Source organism: Oncorhynchus mykiss, chromosome 7 (assembly GCF_013265735.2).
Source record: "Oncorhynchus mykiss isolate Arlee chromosome 7, USDA_OmykA_1.1, whole genome shotgun sequence".
Taxonomy (NCBI): domain Eukaryota; kingdom Metazoa; phylum Chordata; class Actinopteri; order Salmoniformes; family Salmonidae; genus Oncorhynchus; species Oncorhynchus mykiss.
In genome coordinates this window covers 85,547,296-85,566,710 of record NC_048571.1, presented here as the reverse complement: position 1 = coordinate 85,566,710, position 19,415 = coordinate 85,547,296, and the positions used below count along the sequence as shown (strand labels likewise).

Genomic DNA, 19,415 nt, shown 5'->3' with positions numbered 1-19,415 from the left:
TAGGAGGTGAACCCATAGAGTCATGTCTGGTAGGAGGTGAACCCATAGAGTCATGTCTGGTAGGAGGTGAACCCATAGAGTCATGTCTGGTAGGAGGTGAACCCATAGAGTCATGTCTGGTAGGAGGTGAACCCATAGAGTCATGTCTGGTAGGAGGTGAACCCATAGAGTCATGTCTGGTAGGAGGTGAACCCATAGAGTCATGTGGTAGGAGGTGAACCCATAGAGTCATGTCTGGTAGGAGGTGAACCCATAGAGTCATGTCTGGTAGGAGGTGAACCCATAGAGTCATGTCTGGTAGGAGGTGAACCCATAGTCATGTATGGTAGGAGGTGAACCCATAGAGTCATGTGGTAGGAGGTGAACCCATAGAGTCATGTCTGGTAGGAGGTGAACCCATAGAGTCATGTCTGCTAGGATGTGAACCCATAGAGTCATGTCTGGTAGGAGGTGAAGCCATAGAGTCATGTGGTAGGTGAACCCATAGAGTCATGTCTGGTAGGAGGTGAACCCATAGAGTCATGTTTGGTAGGAGATGAACTCATAGAGTCATGTCTGGTAGGAGGTGAACCCATAGAGCCATGTCTGGTAGGAGGTGAACCCATAGAGTCATGTCTGGTAGGAGGTGAACCCATAGAGTCATGTCTGGTAGGAGGTGAACCCATAGAGTCATGTCTGGTAGGAGGTGAACCCATAGAGTCATGTGGTAGGAGGTGAACCCATAGAGTCATGTCTGGTAGGAGGTGAACCCATAGAGTCATGTCTGGTAGGAGGTGAACCCATAGAGTCATGTCTGGTAGGAGGTGAACCCATAGTCATGTATGGTAGGAGGTGAACCCATAGAGTCATGTGGTAGGAGGTGAACCCATAGAGTCATGTCTGGTAGGAGGTGAACCCATAGAGTCATGTCTGCTAGGATGTGAACCCATAGAGTCATGTCTGGTAGGAGGTGAAGCCATAGAGTCATGTGGTAGGTGAACCCATAGAGTCATGTCTGGTAGGAGGTGAACCCATAGAGTCATGTTTGGTAGGAGATGAACTCATAGAGTCATGTCTGGTAGGAGGTGAACCCATAGAGCCATGTCTGGTAGGAGGTGAACCCATAGAGTCATGTGGTAGGAGGTGAACCCATAGAGCCATGTCTGGTAGGAGGTGAACCCATAGAGTCATGTGGTAGGAGGTGAACCCATAGAGTCATGTCTGGTAGGAGGTGAACCCATAGAGTCATGTCTGGTAGGAGGTGAACCCATAGAGCCATGTCTGGTAGGAGGTGAACCCATAGAGTCATGTGGTAGGAGGTGAACCCATAGAGCCATGTGGTAGGAGGTGAACCCATAGAGTCATGTGGTAGGAGGTGAACCCATAGAGCCATGTCTGGTAGGAGGTGAACCCATAGAGTCATGTGGTAGGAGGTGAACCCATAGAGTCATGTCTGGTAGGAGGTGAACCCATAGAGCCATGTCTGGTAGGAGGTGAACCCATAGAGTCATGTGGTAGGAGGTGAACCCATAGAGTCATGTCTGGTAGGAGGTGAACCCATAGAGTCATGTGGTTGGAGGTGAACCCATAGAGTCATGTCTGGTAGGAGGTGAACCCATAGAGTCATGTCTGGTAGGAGGTGAACCCATAGAGTCATGTCTGGTAGGAGGTGAACCCATAGAGTCATGTCTGGTAGGAGGTGAACCCATAGAGCCATGTCTGGTAGGAGGTGAACCCATAGAGTCATGTGGTTGGAGGTGAACCCATAGAGTCATGTCTGGTAGGAGGTGAACCCATAGAGTCATGTCTGGTAGGAGGTGAACCCATAGAGTCATGTCTGGTAGGAGGTGAACCCATAGAGTCATGTCTGGTAGGAGGTGAACCCATAGAGTCATGTCTGGTAGGAGGTGAACCCATAGAGTCATGTCTGGTAGGAGGTGAACCCATAGAGTCATGTCTGGTAGGAGGTGAACCCATAGAGTCATGTCTGGTAGGAGGTGAACCCATAGAGTCATGTCTGGTAGGAGGTGAACCTATAGAGTCATGTCTGGTAGGAGGTGAACCCATAGAGTCATGTGTTAGGAGGTGAACCCATAGAGCCATGTCTGGTAGGAGGTGAACCCATAGAGTCATGTCTGGTAGGAGGTGAATCCATAGAGTCATGTGGTAGGAGGTGAACCCATAGAGTCATGTCTGGTAGGAGGTGAACCCATAGAGTCATGTCTGGTAGGAGGTGAATCCATAGAGTCATGTGGTAGGAGGTGAGCCCATAGAGTCATGTCTGGTAGGAGGTGAACCCATAGAGTCATGTGGTAGGAGGTTAACCCATAGAGTCATGTCTGGTAGGAGGTGAACCCATAGAGTCATGTGGTAGGAGGTGAACCCATAGAGTCATGTGGTAGGAGGTGAACCTATAGAGTCATGTCTGGTAGGAGGTGAACCCATAGAGTCATGTCTGGTAGGAGGTGAACCCATAGAGTCATGTCTGGTAGGAGGTGAACCCATAGAGTCATGTCTGGTAGGAGGTGAACCTATAGAGTCATGTCTGGTAGGAGGTGAACCCATAGAGTCATGTCTGGTAGGAGGTGAACCCATAGAGTCATGTCTGGTAGGAGGTGAACCCATAGAGTCATGTCTGGTAGGAGGTGAACCCATAGAGTCATGTCTGGTAGGAGGTGAACCTATAGAGTCATGTCTGGTAGGAGGTGAACCCATAGAGTCATGTGTTAGGAGGTGAACCCATAGAGCCATGTCTGGTAGGAGGTGAACCCATAGAGTCATGTCTGGTAGGAGGTGAATCCATAGAGTCATGTGGTAGGAGGTGAACCCATAGAGTCATGTCTGGTAGGAGGTGAACCCATAGAGTCATGTCTGGTAGGAGGTGAATCCATAGAGTCATGTGGTAGGAGGTGAGCCCATAGAGTCATGTCTGGTAGGAGGTGAACCCATAGAGTCATGTGGTAGGAGGTTAACCCATAGAGTCATGTCTGGTAGGAGGTGAACCCATAGAGTCATGTGGTAGGAGGTGAACCCATAGAGTCATGTGGTAGGAGGTGAACCCATAGAGTCATGTCTGGTAGGAGGTGAACCCATAGAGTCATGTGGTAGGAGGTTAACCCATAGAGCCATGTCTGGTAGGAGGTGAACCCATAGAGCCATGTGGTAGGAGGTGAACCCATAGAGCCATGTCTGGTAGGAGGTGAACCCATAGAGCCATGTCTGGTAGGAGGTGAACCCATAGAGCCATGTGGTAGGAGGTGAACCCATAGAGCCATGTCTGGTAGGAGGTGAACCCATAGAGCCATGTGGTAGGAGGTGAACCCATAGAGCCATGTGGTAGGAGGTGAACCCATAGAGTCATGTGGTAGGAGGTGAACCCATAGAGCCATGTCTGGTAGGAGGTGAACCCATAGAGCCATGTGGTAGGAGGTGAACCCATAGAGCCATGTCTGGTAGGAGGTGAACCCATAGAGCCATGTCTGGTAGGAGGTGAACCCATAGAGCCATGTGGTAGGAGGTGAACCCATAGAGCCATGTCTGGTAGGAGGTGAGCCCATAGAGCCATGTCTGGTAGGAGGTGAACCCATAGAGCCATGTGGTAGGAGGTGAACCCATAGAGCCATGTCTGGTAGGAGGTGAACCCATAGAGCCATGTGGTAGGAGGTGAACCCATAGAGCCATGTCTGGTAGGAGGTGAACCCATAGAGCCATGTCTGGTAGGAGGTGAACCCATAGAGCCATGTCTGGTAGGAGGTGAACCCATAGAGCCATGTCTGGTAGGAGGTGAACCCATAGAGCCATGTCTGGTAGGAGGTGAACCCATAGAGCCATGTCTGGTAGGAGGTGAACCCATAGAGCCATGTGGTAGGAGGTGAACCCATAGAGCCATGTCTGGTAGGAGGTGAACCCATAGAGCCATATCTGGTAGGAGGTGAACCCATAGAGCCATGTCTGGTAGGAGGTGAACCCATAGAGCCATGTGGTAGGAGGTGAACCCATAGAGCCATGTCTGGTAGGAGGTGAACCCATAGAGCCATGTCTGGTAGGAGGTGAACCCATAGAGTCATGTGGTAGGAGGTGAACCCATAGAGCCATGTCTGGTAGGAGGTGAACCCATAGAGCCATGTCTGGTAGGAGGTGAACCCATAGAGTCATGTGGTAGGAGGTGAACCCATAGAGCCATGTCAGACTGGGTGGGACTTCATGTTATGACGTTATACTACGTCTACAATATTCAGATCACAGATGGGAACTGCGGATATTAAACCAAATACCTTTTCAGACAGTAGTTACAGCCGCTGTATAGACTAGCCCAGTGATCAGATTAACAACCACACACACACACCCAAACAGACACTAAATCACTACATACACACACACACACAACCATGTACACACGTATAGTTGCCACACTAGACATTTCAGAAACCTGCCTAAGCCTCGAATGACCCGAGTCACCAGACTGAGTGTTGCAAAGATTTAATATCAGGTGTCAGGAAGCATCACCAACCGTGTGAACCAAATAATCACTTCAGGACAGACAACATCATTTATATTTAATTGAACCTTTATTTAACTAGGCAAGTCAGCTAGTAGTGATGATGTCATAATGATTTTCTGTGATCTCTGCAAAGAGTTGGATAAATGCCCATACATTTTTATTTCACAATTTCAGAAATCAACTTTTCAATTTCTTATTTGTTTAAATGTTCAAGGAAATCTTAAAAACAAACATCTTGTTGTATTTTCAGACAGCACGTGTGAATAGGGTACACAGAGATCCAGATTGAACAGACAAGTGAACCTTTTTCACATGGAGGCCATCTGCAGGCTTTACAAACTACTGGAGGATTTAAAAGAGGATAAATAATTCACTTCGAATCATATTATAAATGCACACGTTCATACCAGTCTGTATCACAGCTATAGACTGGGGTGTGTATGTGTGAACAGACTGGCCCATAAAAACCCATCAGATTGTAAGGGGCTTGTTCGCGGTCTAATAACATCTACCCAGACTTGTTCGACACAGCTCTCTCTCCATATCTCCCCCCCCCCCATCTGTCTTTCTTTCTCCCTCTCTCCATCGGTCTCTCCACCCTGAAGCAGCAGAAGCAGGCATCCATATTCGAAACCAAACCACAGAAATATCCTCCTCCATTCCTCAGGGGCAAACTGTCATTAAAGCCCAAGTTCTTAACCGTTCTAGAATGCCTTTGGTCTTAGACTTCCTTTGTTGAAGTATGTTCTAGAATGCCTTGTTACTTCCTTTGTTGAAGTATGTTCTAGAATGCCTTGTTACTTCCTTTGTTGAAGTATGTTCTAGAATGCCTTGTTACTTCCTTTGTTGAAGTATGTTCTAGAATGCCTTGTTACTTCCTTTGTTGAAGTATGTTCTAGAATGCCTTGTTACTTCCTTTGTTGAAGTATGTTCTAGAATGCCTTGTTACTTCCTTTGTTGAAGTATGTTCTAGAATGCCAACATTGACTGTTATTTTTCTTCAGGTACTGCAGATGTGAATGAACACAGGCTGTCAATATTTTTTTTTAGCTGCTTGTCAATCACATGTATTGACATGTAATTATGTGAATAGTTACCGGAATGTTCCATGTCAATGGTACACTAGACATTACGTAGGTAGTCAGCAGCTCCAGACTTCTCCTCTCTCTCTGGCTGGTAGTCTCTTCAAACAGTCAGTATCTCCAGACCTCTCCTCTCTCTCTGGCTGGTAGTCTCTTCAAACAGTCAGTTCCTCCAGACCTCTCCTCTCTCTCTGGCTGGTAGTCTCTTCAAACAGTCAGTATCTCCAGACCTCTCCTCTCTCTCTGGCTGGTAGTCTCTTCAAACAGTCAGTGTCTCCAGACCTCTCCTCTCTCTCTTGCTGGTAGTCTCTTCAAACAGTCAGTATCTCCAGACCTCTCTCTCTGGCTGGTAGTCTCTTCAAACAGTCAGTATCTCCAGACCTCTCCTCTCTCTCTGGCTGGTAGTCTCTTCAAACAGTCAGTATCTCCAGACCTCTCCTCTCTCTCTGGCTGGTAGTCTCTTCAAACAGTCAGTATCTCCAGACCTCTCCTCTCTCTCTGGTTGGTAGTCTCTTCAAACAGTCAGGAGATTGCTGGTAGTCAGTCAGAGAGCCAAAAACTGTAACCCTGGAAGAAGCCTTGATCCAGGCCACATCAGCCTAGTCTAAATCCCTCTGTCTGTGTGTCTGTCCACCAGGCCACATCAGCCTAGTCTAAATCCCTCTGTCTGTGTGTCTGTCCACCAAGCCACACCAAGCAGCAGCATGTCACCACAACAATAACTTGTCTTTCTCTCAGAGTCAGACTGACATATTCTATAACGCTGACAGATCTCTCTCTGGAGCAACGGAATGGAGCAACTATAAGGTGGATGAGTAACCAGGCTAGCCTAGTCCCAGCAATTATAAGGTGGATGAGTAACCAGGCTAGCCTAGTCCCAGCAACTATAAGGTGGATGGATGAGTAACCAGGCTAGCCTAGTCCCAGCAACTATAAGGTGGATGGATGAGTAACCAGGCTAGCCTAGTCCCAGCAACTGTAAGGTGGATAAGATAACAGGCTAGCCTAGTCCCAGCAACTATACGGTGGATGAGTAACCAGGCTAGCCTAGTCCCAGCAACTATAAGGTGGATGGATGAGTAACCAGGCTAGCCTAGTCCCAGCAACTATAAGGTGGATGAGTAACCAGGCTAGCCTAGTCCCAGCTACTATAAAGTGGATGAGATACCAGGCTAGCCTAGTCCCAGCAACTATAAGGTGGATGGATGAGTAACCAGGCTAGCCTAGTCCCAGCAACTATAAGGTGGATAAGATAACAGGCTAGCCTAGTCCCAGCAACTATACGGTGGATGAGTAACCAGGCTAGCCTAGTCCCAGCAACTATAAGGTGGATGGATGAGTAACCAGGCTAGCCTAGTCCCAGCAACTATAAGGTGGATGAGTAACCAGGCTAGCCTAGTCCCAGCTACTATAAGGTGGATGAGATACCAGGCTAGCCTAGTCCCAGCAACTATAAGGTGGATGGATGAGTAACCAGGCTAGCCTAGTCCCAGCAACTATAAGGTGGATGAGTAACCAGGCTAGCCTAGTCCCAGCAACTATAAGGTGGATGAGTAACCAGGCTAGCCTAGTCCCAGCAACTATAAGGTGGATGGATGAGTAACCAGGCTAGCCTAGTCCCAGCAACTATAAGGTGGATGGATGAGTAACCAGGCTAGCACAGTACGGCTCAGTTTGGCTCAATAGTGTGAAAAATGTAACTCTCCTACCAGTGGCACTTTTAATGCAGAGGAACACACATACAGGAGCATCTCAATTCAAACAGTCACTTCCACTTTATCCATGAAATGGTGATGATGTCGTGGAATGTTGTGTGTTCCCAGAGGCTGGTTTTTAAGTCCGAAATAGAGAAATTGAGATGCTGGATTTGTCCAAATAATGTATTCAGTTGCTGGTGTGGGTTTTTGAATAATGCACTAGAGACTAAGAGACTGTAACAGTACGGTACAGTGAGTCCAATAGCTCTATGGAATAAGGCCTATTTCTTATCAAATACAACTGAATGGAGAGAGACCAGTAGTCTCAATTTTAGTAGATCATTCATACTGTATACAGTGGGGCAAAAAAGTATTTAGTCAGCCACCAATTGTGCAAGTTCTCCCACTTAAATAGACGAGAGAGGCCTGTCATCTTCATCATAGGTACACTTCAACTACGACAGACAAAATTAGAAAAAGAATCACATTGTAGGATTTTTATGAATTTATTTGCAAATTATGGTGGAAAATAAGTTGAACGTAAGGCGCTACAGAGGGTAGTGGTACATCACTGGGTAGTGGTACATCACTGGGTAGTGGTACATCACTGGGTAGTGGTACATCACTGGGTAGTGGTACATCACTGGGTAGTGGTACATCACTGGGTAGTGGTACATCACTGGGTAGTGGGAACGGCCCAGTACATCACTGGGTAGTGGTACATCACTGGGTAGTGGTACATCACTGGGTAGTGGGAACGGCCCAGTAATCACTGGGTAGTGGTACATCACTGGGTAGTGGTACATCACTGGGTAGTGGCACATCACTGGGTAGTGGTACATCACTGGGTAGTGGTACATCACTGGGTAGTGGTACATCACTGGGTAGTGCGAACGGCCCAGTACATCACTGGGTAGTGGGTACGGCCCAGTACATCACTGGGTAGTGGTACATCACTGGGTAGTGGTACATCACTGGGTAGTGGCACATCACTGGGTAGTGGTACATCACTGGGTAGTGGCACATCACTGGGTAGTGGTACATCACTGGGTAGTGGCACATCACTGGGTAGTGGTACATCACTGGGTAGTTACATCACTGGGTAGTGGTACATCACTGGGTAGTGGTACATCACTGGGTAGTGGTACATCACTGGGTAGTGGTACATCACTGGGTAGTTACATCACTGGGTAGTGGGTACGGCCCAGTACATCACTGGGTAGTGGTACATCACTGGGTAGTGGTACATCACTGGGTAGTGTGAACGGCCCAGTACATCACTGGGTAGTGGTACATCACTGGGTAGTGTGAACGGCCCAGTACATCACTGGGTAGTGCGAACGGCCCAGTACATCACTGGGTAGTGGTACATCACTGGGTAGTGGTACATCACTGGGTAGTGGTACATCACTGGGTAGTGGTACATCACTGGGTAGTGTGAACGGCCCAGTACATCACTGGGTAGTGGTACATCACTGGGTAGTGGTACATCACTGGGTAGTGTGAACGGCCCAGTACATCACTGGGTAGTGGTACATCACTGGGTAGTGTGAACGGCCCAGTACATCACTGGGTAGTGCGAACGGCCCAGTACATCACTGGGTAGTGGTACATCACTGGGTAGTGGGTACGGCCCAGTACATCACTGGGTAGTGGTACATCACTGGGTAGTGCGAACGGCCCAGTACATCACTGGGGCCAAGCTTCCTGCCATTCAGGACCAATATAATAGGAGGTGTCAGAGGAAAGCTCATAAAATGTTTCTGAGATTTCAGTCACCCAAGTTATAGACGGTTTTCTCTGCGTTACCAGAGCACGAAGTCTAGGACCAAAAGGCTCCTCAACAGCATCTACCCCCCAAGCCATAAGAACAACAATTAATAAAATCACCAATTTACATTGACCACTCCATTTATTTATTTTATTTTATTTTTATTATAAGAAATAAGAAAGTATTTCACGGTAGAGTCTCCACTTGTATGTGACAAATAAAGTTTGATTTGATTTGAGGACAATCACATATCACAGTCCTAGTATGTACATTTTTTTCAGTAAATAACTACTATAGAACATGGTATAACTCTGATCCCACTCCATATTGAGCCATATACAGTATGTCCTGTTTCAAGCGTGGTTTTCCTTTCGGGGGAGATGTTTGTCCTGTCTGGAAGTCAGTAAATGCTTTTGGTTTCTCACAAAATATGGGTTTGACCACAGACAAATGACAGGACTTATGCGGTATGTCAGACTGTTTCCAGTTACAGTCGGAAAGTATTCAGAGCCTTTGACTTCAAATGGATTAAATTAAACATTTTCCTCATCATTGTACACACAATACCCCATAATGACATCACAATACCCCATAATGACATCACAATACCCCATAATGACATCACAATACCCCATAATGATATCGCAATAACCCATAAAGATATCGCAATACCCCATAATGATACCGCAATACCCCATAATGATATCGCAATACCCCATAAAGATATCGCAATACCCCATAATGATATCGCAATACCCCATAATGATATCGCAATACCCCATAATGATATCGCAATACCCCATAATGATATCGCAATACCCCATAATGATATCGCAATACCCCATAATGATATCGCAATACCCCATTGTCACGGTTTTCTGTATGTGAAGGAGAGTCGGACCAAAATGCGGCGTGTAGATTGCGATCCATGTTTAATAAACAAACGTAAAACACGAATCGATACAAACACTACAAAACAAAGAACGTAACGAAAACCCTGTCTGGTGAAAACACAGAGACAGGAACAATCACCCACAAACACACAGTGAAACCCAGGCTACCTAAATATGGTTCCCAATCAGAGACAATGACTAACACCTGCCTCTAATTGAGAACCATATCAGACCAGACATAGAAATAGACAAACTAGACATGTAACATAGAATGCCCACCCAGCTCACGTCCTGACCAACACTAAAACAAGGAAAACACACACGAACGATGGTCAGAACGTGACACCCATAATGATATCGCAATACCCCATAATGACAAAGTGAAAACATTTTTATTTTTATTTATTTTTTAAAATTCATAAAACATAAAAAAACTGAAATACCTTATTTACATAAGTATTCAGACACTTTACTATGAGACTCGAAATTGAGCTCAGGTGCATTCTGTTTCCATTGATCATCCTTGAGATGTTTATACAACTTGATTGGAGTCCACCTGTGGTAAATTTAATTGATTGGACATGATTTGGAAAGGCACACACCTGTCTATATAAGGTCCCACAGTTGACAGTGCATGTCAGAGCAAAAATCAAGCCATGAGGACGAAGGAATTGTCCGTAGAGCTCCAAGACAGGATTATGTCGAGGCACAGATCTGGGGAAAGGTACCAAAACATTTCTGCAGCATTGAAGGCTCCCAAGAACACAGTGGCCTCCATCATTCTTGAATGGAAGAAGTTTGCAACCACCAAGACTCTTCCTAGAGCTGACCACCCGGCCAAACTGAGCAATCGGGGGAGAAGGGCCTTGGTCGGGAAGGGGACCCGAGAACCTGATGGTCACTCTTACAGAGCACCAGAGTACCTCTGTAGAGATGGGAGACCCTTCCAGAAGGGCAACCATCTCTACAGCACTCCACCAATCAGGCCATTATGGTAGAGTGGCCAGACAGAATTCACTCCTCAGTAAAAAGCACATGACAGCCTGCTTGGAGTCGGCCAAAAGGCACCTAAAACAAGATTCTCTGTTCTGATGAAACCAAGATTGAACTCTTTGGCCTGAATGCCAAGCGTCACGTCTGGAGGAAACCTGGCACCATCCCTACGGTGAAGCATGGTGGTGGCAGCATCATGCTGTGGGGATGTTTTTCAATGGCAGGGACTGGGAGACTAGTCAGGATCAAGGGAAAGATTGACGAAGCAAACTACAGAGAGATCCTTGATGAAAACCTGCTCCAGAGCGCTCAGGACCGGGGTGAAGGTTTACCTTCCAACAGGACAATGACCCTAAGCACACAGCCACACAACACAGGGGTGGCTTCGGGACAAGTCTCTGAATGTCCTTGAGTGGCCCAGCCAGAGCCCGGACTTGAACCCAATTGAACATCTCTGGAGAGACCTGAAAATAGCTATTCAGCGACGCTCTCCATCCAACCTGACAGAGCTTAAGAGGATCTGCAGAGAAGAATGGGAGAAACTCCCCAAATGCAGGGGTGCCAATCTTGTAGCGTCATACCCAAGAAGAGTCGAGGCTGTAATCGTTGCCAAAGGTGCTTCAACAAAGTACTGAGTAAAGGGACTGAATACTTATGTAAATGTCATATTTACGTTTTTTATGAAATTGTTTTTGCTTCGTCATTATGGGGTATTGTCATGTCATTATGGGGTATTGTGATGTCATTATGGGGTATTGTGATGTCATTATGGGGTATTGTGATTAGAGGTTGACCAATTAATTCCGATTTCAAATTTTCATAACAAATCGGAAATCGTTTTTTTTGGAAAACGTTTTTTTTTTTACACCTTTTTTTTACCTTTATTTAACTAGGCAAGTCAGTTAAGAACACATTCTTATTTTCAATGACGGCCTAGGAACAGTGGGTTAACTGCCTTGTTCAGGGGCAGAACGACAGATTTTCACATTGTCAGCTCAGGGGATCCAATCTTGCAACCTTACAGTTAACTAGTCCAACGCTCTAACCACCTGCCTCTCATTGCACTCCACGAGGAGCCTGCCTGTTACGCGAATGCAGTACAAGCCAAGTATTAGCTAGTATTAAACTTACCTTAAAAAAAACAATCAATCATAATCACTAGTTAGAACTACACATGGTTGATGATATTACTAGTTTATCTAGCGTGTCCTGCGTTGCATATAATCGATGCAACGCAGGGGGATGATTTATCAAAAGCTCATTTGCGAAAAAAGCACAATCGTTGCACGACTGTGCCTAACCATAAACACCAATGCCTTTCTTAAAATCAATACACAGAAGTATATATTTTTAAACCTGCATATTTAGCTAAAATAAATCCAGGTTAGCAGGCAATATTAACCAGGTGAAATTGTGTCACTTCTCTTGCGTTCATTGCACGCAGAGTCAGGGTATATGCAACAGTTTGGGCAGCCTGGCTCATTGCAAACTAATTTGCCAGAATTTTACATAATTATGACATAACATTGAAGGTTGTGCAATGTAACAGGAATATTTAGACTTATGGATGCCACCCGTTAGATAAAATACGGAACGGTTCCGTATTTCACTGAAATAATAAACGTCTTGTTTTCGAGATGATAGTTTCCGGATTCGACCATATTAATGACCTACGGCTCGTATTTCTGTGTGTTATTGTGTTATAATTAAGTCTCTGATTTGATAGAGCAGTCTGACTGAGTGATGGTTGGCACCAGCAGGCTCGTAAGCATTCATTCAAACAGCACTTTCGTGCGTTTTGCCAGCAGCTCTTCGCAAGCACAGCGCTGTTTATGACTTCAAGCCTATCAGCCTAATGGCTGGTGTAACCAATGTGAAATGGCTAGCTAGTTAGCGGGATGCGCGCTAATAGCGTTTCAAATGTCACTCGCTCTGAGACTTGGAGTAGTTGTTCCCCCTGCTCTGCATGGGTAACGCAGCTTCGAGGGTGGCTGTTGTCGATGTGTTCCTGGTTCGAACCCAGGGAGGAGCGAGGAGGGGGACGAGAGCTATACTGTTACACTGGCAATACTAAAGTGCCTATAAGAACATCCAATAGTCAAAGGTATATGAAATACAAATGGTATAGAGAGAAATAGTCCTATAAATACTATATTACCTACAACCTAAAACCTCTTACATTTGGAATATTGAAGTCTCATGTTAAAAGGAACCACCAACTTTCATATGTTCTCATGTTCTGAGCAAGGAACTAAAACGTTAGCTTTTTTACATGGCACATACACATACACTTTTCTTTTCTTCTCCAACACTTTGTTTTTTGCATTATTTAAACCAAATTGAACAGGTTTCATTATTTATTTGAGGCTAAATTGATTTTATTGATGTATTATATTAAGTTAAAATAAGTGTTCAATTCAGTATTGTTGTAATTGTCATTATTACAAATGAATAAAAATCGTCCGATTAATCGGTATCGGCTTTTTTTGGTCCTCCAATAATTGGTATCGGAGTTGAAAAATCATACTCGGTCAACCCCTAATTGTGATGTCATTATGGGGTATTGTGATGTCATTATGGGGTATTGTGATGTCATTATGGGGTATTGTGATGTCATTATGGGGTATTGGGTGTAGATTGATGAGGGGGAAAAAAATCTAAATCAATTTCAGAATAAGGCTGTAACGTAGCAAAATGTGGATAAAGTCAAGGGGTCTGAATACTTTCAGAATGCACTGTATTGTCCAGTCATTCCAGTAGACATAAACTCAACGAAAACATAAACGTCCCTTTTTCAGGATCCTGTCTTTCAAAGATAATTCGTAAAAATCCTAATAACTTCACAGATCTTCATTGTAAAGGGTTTAAACACTGTTTCCCATGCTTTTTCAATAAACCATAAACAATTAATGAACATGCACCTGTGGAACGGTCGTTTAGACCATTTACAGATGGTTGGAAATTAAGGTCACAGTTATGAAAACTGGAGATGCACTGCAATACTTAATGCAGCTGGTGGCCACACCAGATACTGACTGTTACTTCTGATTTTGACCCCCCCTTTGTTCAGGGACACATTATTCTATTTCTGTTAGTCACATGTCTGTGGAACTTATTCAGTTTATGTCTCAGTTGTTGAATCTTGTTATGTTCATTCAAATATTTACACATGTTAAGTTTGCTGAAAATAAACGCAGAAGACAGTGAGAGGACGTTTATTTTTTTTACTGAGTTGATTTGATTATGCATCAACTCTCTAGTTTACTCCCGTCAGACCGGGGTCCCGGGTAACAGACGGTGAACACTCACCTCCAAGTAGTTCTGGACACCCTTGACTGCTTGGTGTGGAGGCGCCTTCATAACGCCACTGGAAGAGACAAGAACAGAGAGCTTATAGATAACAGAATATAATGGAGTTGGATGACAACAGAACAGAACATAATAACAGATGTCATTCGTTGAATAGTACACTTCTGAGATGTAAACTGCACAGGAATAGCCATTCATCTATGTACCTGTACTTTGTCCCGAGGTATTGGAAGAAGATGAGATAACGGACACGGCCATTGTGCATGATCATTGACCACTGCTTCAAAGACAAACTCCTGTTTTGCAACTCAAAGGCTATATTGGGCAAAATGTGCCCCAACCTGAACCTCTGCTTGTTGCCGTTTTCTATTTTAACAAAGAGAGATTTGACAGAGGTTATGTTTGATAATTCCACAGAAAAATCCCCATTGTACACCTTCAACTTCACACGCAACGCGACATGGTCACTACTAGTTACCACAGCCACAAAGTCCACAAAAAACCGCCTGTTTCTACAATTGATCTTCTTCAAATGTGAGTTTAAACCTAGCCCTAACCTTCCTCCTTACATTTTCCACGCTGCTAACCTTAAACCTAACTTTAAATGAATACCAAAAAACAAAACAAAACAACTCATGAATATTTACGATGTAGCCACTGCGTGGCTGTGGAAACCATGCGACATGCTAAAGTCTGTCGCCTTATGATGCCATCACTGTGATTGGCAGAGGGGTGTGTCGTGCATGCCGAGCGGACACGCCCCTCTCACCGATCTCGGCATCCGTGGACGTAGAGTAACAGCAGCCGTAGTAATTTGACATGCATTGAGACCACATTCTGTGCCACCGTGACAGAAGAAGCTGCTGCTGCCGCGCGTCCGACGGAGAGGGAATACTGCAACTGTACCGGACTCGTTTCATCCAACCGTTTATAACGACAGCAGCCCCGGGCAATGACATTAACCTATTGAAAGAGGAATACTAGCAGGAAAAAGGCAAAGATGACGGTGGACTTTGAAGAATGTATTAAAGACTCTCCGCGATTCAGGTAAGAAAGAATGCGCTCATGGCACGGCGGCGCAAGAGCATATACATATTTCAAGTGTGACAGATATGTAACTAACCCATGACATGTCATATTCTATGTCCATATGCCATCGGCACATGAGCCGATGTGGTCTGAAATCACGAGTGGTTCTCTTTATTCTCGTATGGGGAATTATTAATTCACGAATGTCACCAAGGTGAAATATTTAGATTGGCTTTAGTATGCCCTCAATCATGTATAACTCAATCATAATCGTTGTTGAAACGGCCATTGGTAACATTGTTTCACATAATAATTGGTGTTACAATAGCTGCCATCTTCCCTGTCCACCGCCCGTGTCCTCCCCAGTTCAGTTACCAGTTGAATAAATTACTTCTGTCCTCGATGTTCTCAGAAGGAACGAAGATGGCTACATGCTGGTTCTGGCATGAAAAACCTCTATCGGTGGATTTCTCATCTTAACACATCTGTGCCGTTACATAATAACAGATATCTGGCTAGTTGTTGTACCTACCGAAGTCTCTCAATGCCTCGGACTCTCTCTCTCTCTCTCTCTCTCTCTCTCTCTCTCTTTCTCTCTCTCTCTTTCTCTCTCTCTCTTTCTCTCTCTCTCTCTCTCTCTCTTTCTCTCTCTCTCTCTCTCTCTCTCTCTCTCTCTCTCTCTCTCTCTCTGTCTCTTTCTCTCTCTCTCTCTCTCTCGCTCTCTCTCTCTCTCTCTTTCTCTCTCTCTCTCTCTCTCTCTCTCTCTCTCTCTCTCTCTCTCTCTCTCTCTTTCTCTCTCTCTCTCTCTCTCTCTCTCTGTCTCTCTCTCTCTCTCTCTCTCTCTCTCTCTCTGTCTGTCTTTCTTTCTCTTGTCTATTTTTCTCAACTGATTGTTGATTCAGTTCCCTCCTTCTTCATCAATACTAAGCAGTTGATAATATAATATAATATAGCAGAACAGAACAGATGAAATAAGAATAGAACAGACATAAATTGTTTATTGTCATTGTTGTCAATTTTGGCCATTGCCCTCGATCTAAGAGCTCTGTAACAGAAAACCATGGGTGGACACTGTGAGGACAGGTTGATGCCCTTGTGGAGGTCTGGCAGAGAGAGAGAGGGCTCTCTCCCTAAGGAGGAGGGTCATATTCTGGGCACAGCTCCAGCTCTCTGGCCTGCAGCCGCTGCAGCTTTAGTGGACTGTATAAAAGGTCAGGGAACCCTCTCTCCATCAAAGAGACAAAACTGACATGTGACCTTTGTTGATGTTGATGTTGATGCACTTCATCCAATTGTGGTCAACAGGGTCTCATGGAAACTAGCCAGATTAATAACCAGAGTAGTTACTGTGTTATTGAACCTTAAAAGTTGAATTCTCTCTCTCTCCCTCTCTCTCTCTCTCTGTGTCTCTCTCTCTCTCTCTCTCTCTCTCTCTGTCTCTCTCTCTCTCCCTCTCTCTCTCTCTCTCTCTCTCTGTCTCTCTCTCTCTCTCTCTCTCTCTCTCTCTCTCTCTGTCTCTCTCTCTCTCTTTTTGTCTCCCACCATTATAAACTGGGTGGTTCGAGCCCTGAATGCTGATTAGCTGATAGCCGTGGTATATCAGACCGTATATCACGGGTATGACAATAACATGTATTTTTACTGCTCTGATTACGTTGGTAACCAGTTATATTTAAGCAATACGGCACCTCGGGGTGTTTGTGGTATATCAGCAATATACCACGTCTAAGGGCGTTGCGTTGTGCCTAAGAACAACCCTTAGCCGTGGTAAATTGGCCATATACCACACCCCCTCGGGCCTTATTGCTTCAATATACAACCTTTCAATGGAAGCAGCTGTGTATGGTGGTGACAATTAAGACAGTAACGGGCCTCGACATCGTGTTCTAACCAGACAACACTGTAGTGAGCAGAACACAGGCAATCAGCATAAATGAGTAGCGGGTGCGGCCAATCACAGGCGACCGCTCAGAAGAGTTCCGGCGACCAACCATTTTTTATTTTTATTTTTTTCACCTCCTTTGCAAATCATTCTGGCAGCCTCACCTGTGTGATCGATGACTCCTGTTCTCTCTGTGTGAGGAACGACGTCTCACGGGACTGGAGTAGCAGGAAACACGGAGAAACAGTCTCTACCCAAATCCTTTCTTGTGACACAACTTTCTTTTCTCCTTTAGTCTCATCAATGAGTAATGGTGAGAATAATGGTGAGAATAATGGTGAGAATAATGGTGAGAATAATGGTGAGAATAATAATGAAAATAATGGTGAGAATAATGGTGAGAATAATGATGAGAATAATGGTGAGAATAATGGAGAGAATAATGGTGAGAATAATGGTGAGAATAACGGTAAGAATAATGGTGAAAATTCCACAGAATCTGCGTCCCAAATGACATCGCATTCCCTCCAAAAAGGGCCCATAGGGCTCTGATCAACAATAGTGCATTCATTTGGGACGCTGCCCAAGCCTGTCAGACACCAAGGTGGAGGTATTAGTGTAGGCTGTTGGCTAACACCTGTCCCATATGATGGAGTTCTTGTCTATTAATGTTCTGTGTTATGTTTTGTGTGAACTAGCTGCTGCTTTCACAACAGCTAATGAGGATCCTAATGAAATAACCAACATCTTAGAAGAAGTGTCTCCAGGTAGTAAGTAGTGTATAGTGAGTCATATCTACAGGTAGGGTCAGTCAGTCAGTCAGGTAGTAGTATATAGTGAGTCATATCTACAGGTAGGGTCAGTCAGTCAGTAGTATATAGTGAGTCATATCTACAGGTAGGGTCAGTCAGCCAGAGTAGTATATAGTAAGTCATATCTACAGGTAGGGTCAGTCAGTCAGTAGTATATAGTGAGTCATATCTACAGGTAGGGTCAGTCAGTCAGTCAGGTAGTAGTATATAGTGAGTCATATCTACAGGTAGGGTCAGTCAGCCAGAGTAGTATATAGTGAGTCATATCTACAGGTAGGGTCAGTCAGGTAGTAGTATATAGTGAGTCATATCTACAGGTAGGGTCAGTCAGGTAGTAGTATATAGTGAGTCATATCTCCAGGTAGGGTCAGTCAGTCAGCCAGGTAGTAGTATATAGTGAGTCATATCTACAGGTAGGGTCAGTCAGTCAGTCAGGTAGTAGTATATAGTGAGTCATATCTACAGGTAGGGTCAGTCAGCCAGTCAGGTAGTAGTATATAGTGAGTCATATCTACAGGTAGGGTCAGTCAGGTAGTAGTATATAGTGAGTCATATCTCCAGGAAGGGTCAGTCAGTCAGCCAGTCAGGTGTTTGGGAGGTCTGTTTGGAACAGACAGCAGTATGTACCAGAGTCAAAGATTTCTGGGAGTTAGCTGGTCAGGTGGTGAGTGCTGTTCTACTGTTACGCCATGCCTGCTGTCAGGCTGTCTGGCTGGTTGTCTGGCTGGCTGGTTGTCTGGGGGTGGATGGCTGCTGTGTTGTGTAACTGCTGCTGTGGAAATGGGGTCGTGAGTAGGAGTGGAGGAGTGAGCCTCTCTCTCTTCTCTTCTTGTCCCACACGTGAAACTGCACTGCAGGAGCTGACATTCTCACACACCCTCGTACTGCAGCCCCAAAATTATGTTTTTTTTGTGTGTGTGTGAACACGTATGTTGAAAGCTGCATGTGTACGTCCTGTCCACAGACATTCTCCTTCTCACTTCCTTTTCCTTTCTTTCACCCCCTCTCTCTGTTGTTCCACTCCTCACCTGCAGTGACCCTCTCTCTCTCTGTTGTTCCACTCCTCACCTGCAGTGACCCTCTCTCTCTCTGTTGTTCCAGTCCTCACCTGCAGCGACCCTCTCTCTCTCTCTCTGTTGTTCCACTCCTCACCTGTAGTGACCCTCTCTCTCTCTGTTGTTCCACTCCTCACCTGTAGTGACCCTCTCTCTCTCTGTTGTTCCACTCCTCACCTGTAGCGACCCTCTCTCTCTCTCTGTTGTTCCACTCCTCACCTGTAGCAACCCTCTCTCTCTCTGTTGTTCCACTCCTCACCTGCAGCGACCCTCTCTCTCTCTGTTGTTCCAGTCCTCACCTGCAGCGACCCTCTCTCTCTCTCTCTGTTGTTCCACTCCTCACCTGTAGTGACCCTCTCTCTCTCTGTTGTTCCACTCCTCACCTGTAGTGACCCTCTCTCTCTCTGTTGTT

The 19,415-nt window shown here is 45.2% G+C and overlaps 2 protein-coding genes and 1 long non-coding RNA gene across 7 annotated transcripts in view; 2 read left to right on the top strand and 1 right to left on the bottom strand.

Annotated features, from left to right (window-relative positions):
- Positions 1-14,918, bottom strand: part of pusl1 (pseudouridine synthase like 1) — a 66,139-nt gene extending 51,221 nt beyond the window's left edge. For all 3 annotated transcript variants that reach the window (XM_036984263.1, XM_036984265.1, XM_036984264.1), the window contains exons 1-2: positions 14,432-14,918; positions 14,226-14,283 (exon numbers count right to left, since the gene is read on the bottom strand). In XM_036984263.1, coding sequence (XP_036840158.1) covers positions 14,226-14,283; positions 14,432-14,496 — 123 coding nt within the window. In that variant the 5' untranslated portion in view covers positions 14,497-14,918. The remainder of the gene's footprint in view (positions 1-14,225; positions 14,284-14,431) is intronic.
- LOC118965326 lies at positions 8,379-8,804 on the top strand. The gene is made up of 3 exons (XR_005052684.1): positions 8,379-8,519; positions 8,609-8,696; positions 8,775-8,804. It is a non-coding gene; the product is annotated as an uncharacterized LOC118965326 (long non-coding RNA).
- Positions 14,919-14,990: 72 nt separating the features above from the next.
- Positions 14,991-19,415, top strand: part of LOC110511195 (arf-GAP with coiled-coil, ANK repeat and PH domain-containing protein 3) — a 158,866-nt gene continuing 154,441 nt past the window's right edge. Inside the window, exon 1 of one of the 3 annotated variants that reach the window (XM_036984260.1) lies at positions 14,991-15,272. In XM_036984260.1, the coding sequence (XP_036840155.1) occupies positions 15,226-15,272 (47 nt within the window). In that variant the 5' untranslated portion in view covers positions 14,991-15,225. The remainder of the gene's footprint in view (positions 15,273-19,415) is intronic. The other 2 variants (XM_036984261.1, XM_036984262.1) reach the window with 2 other exon arrangements.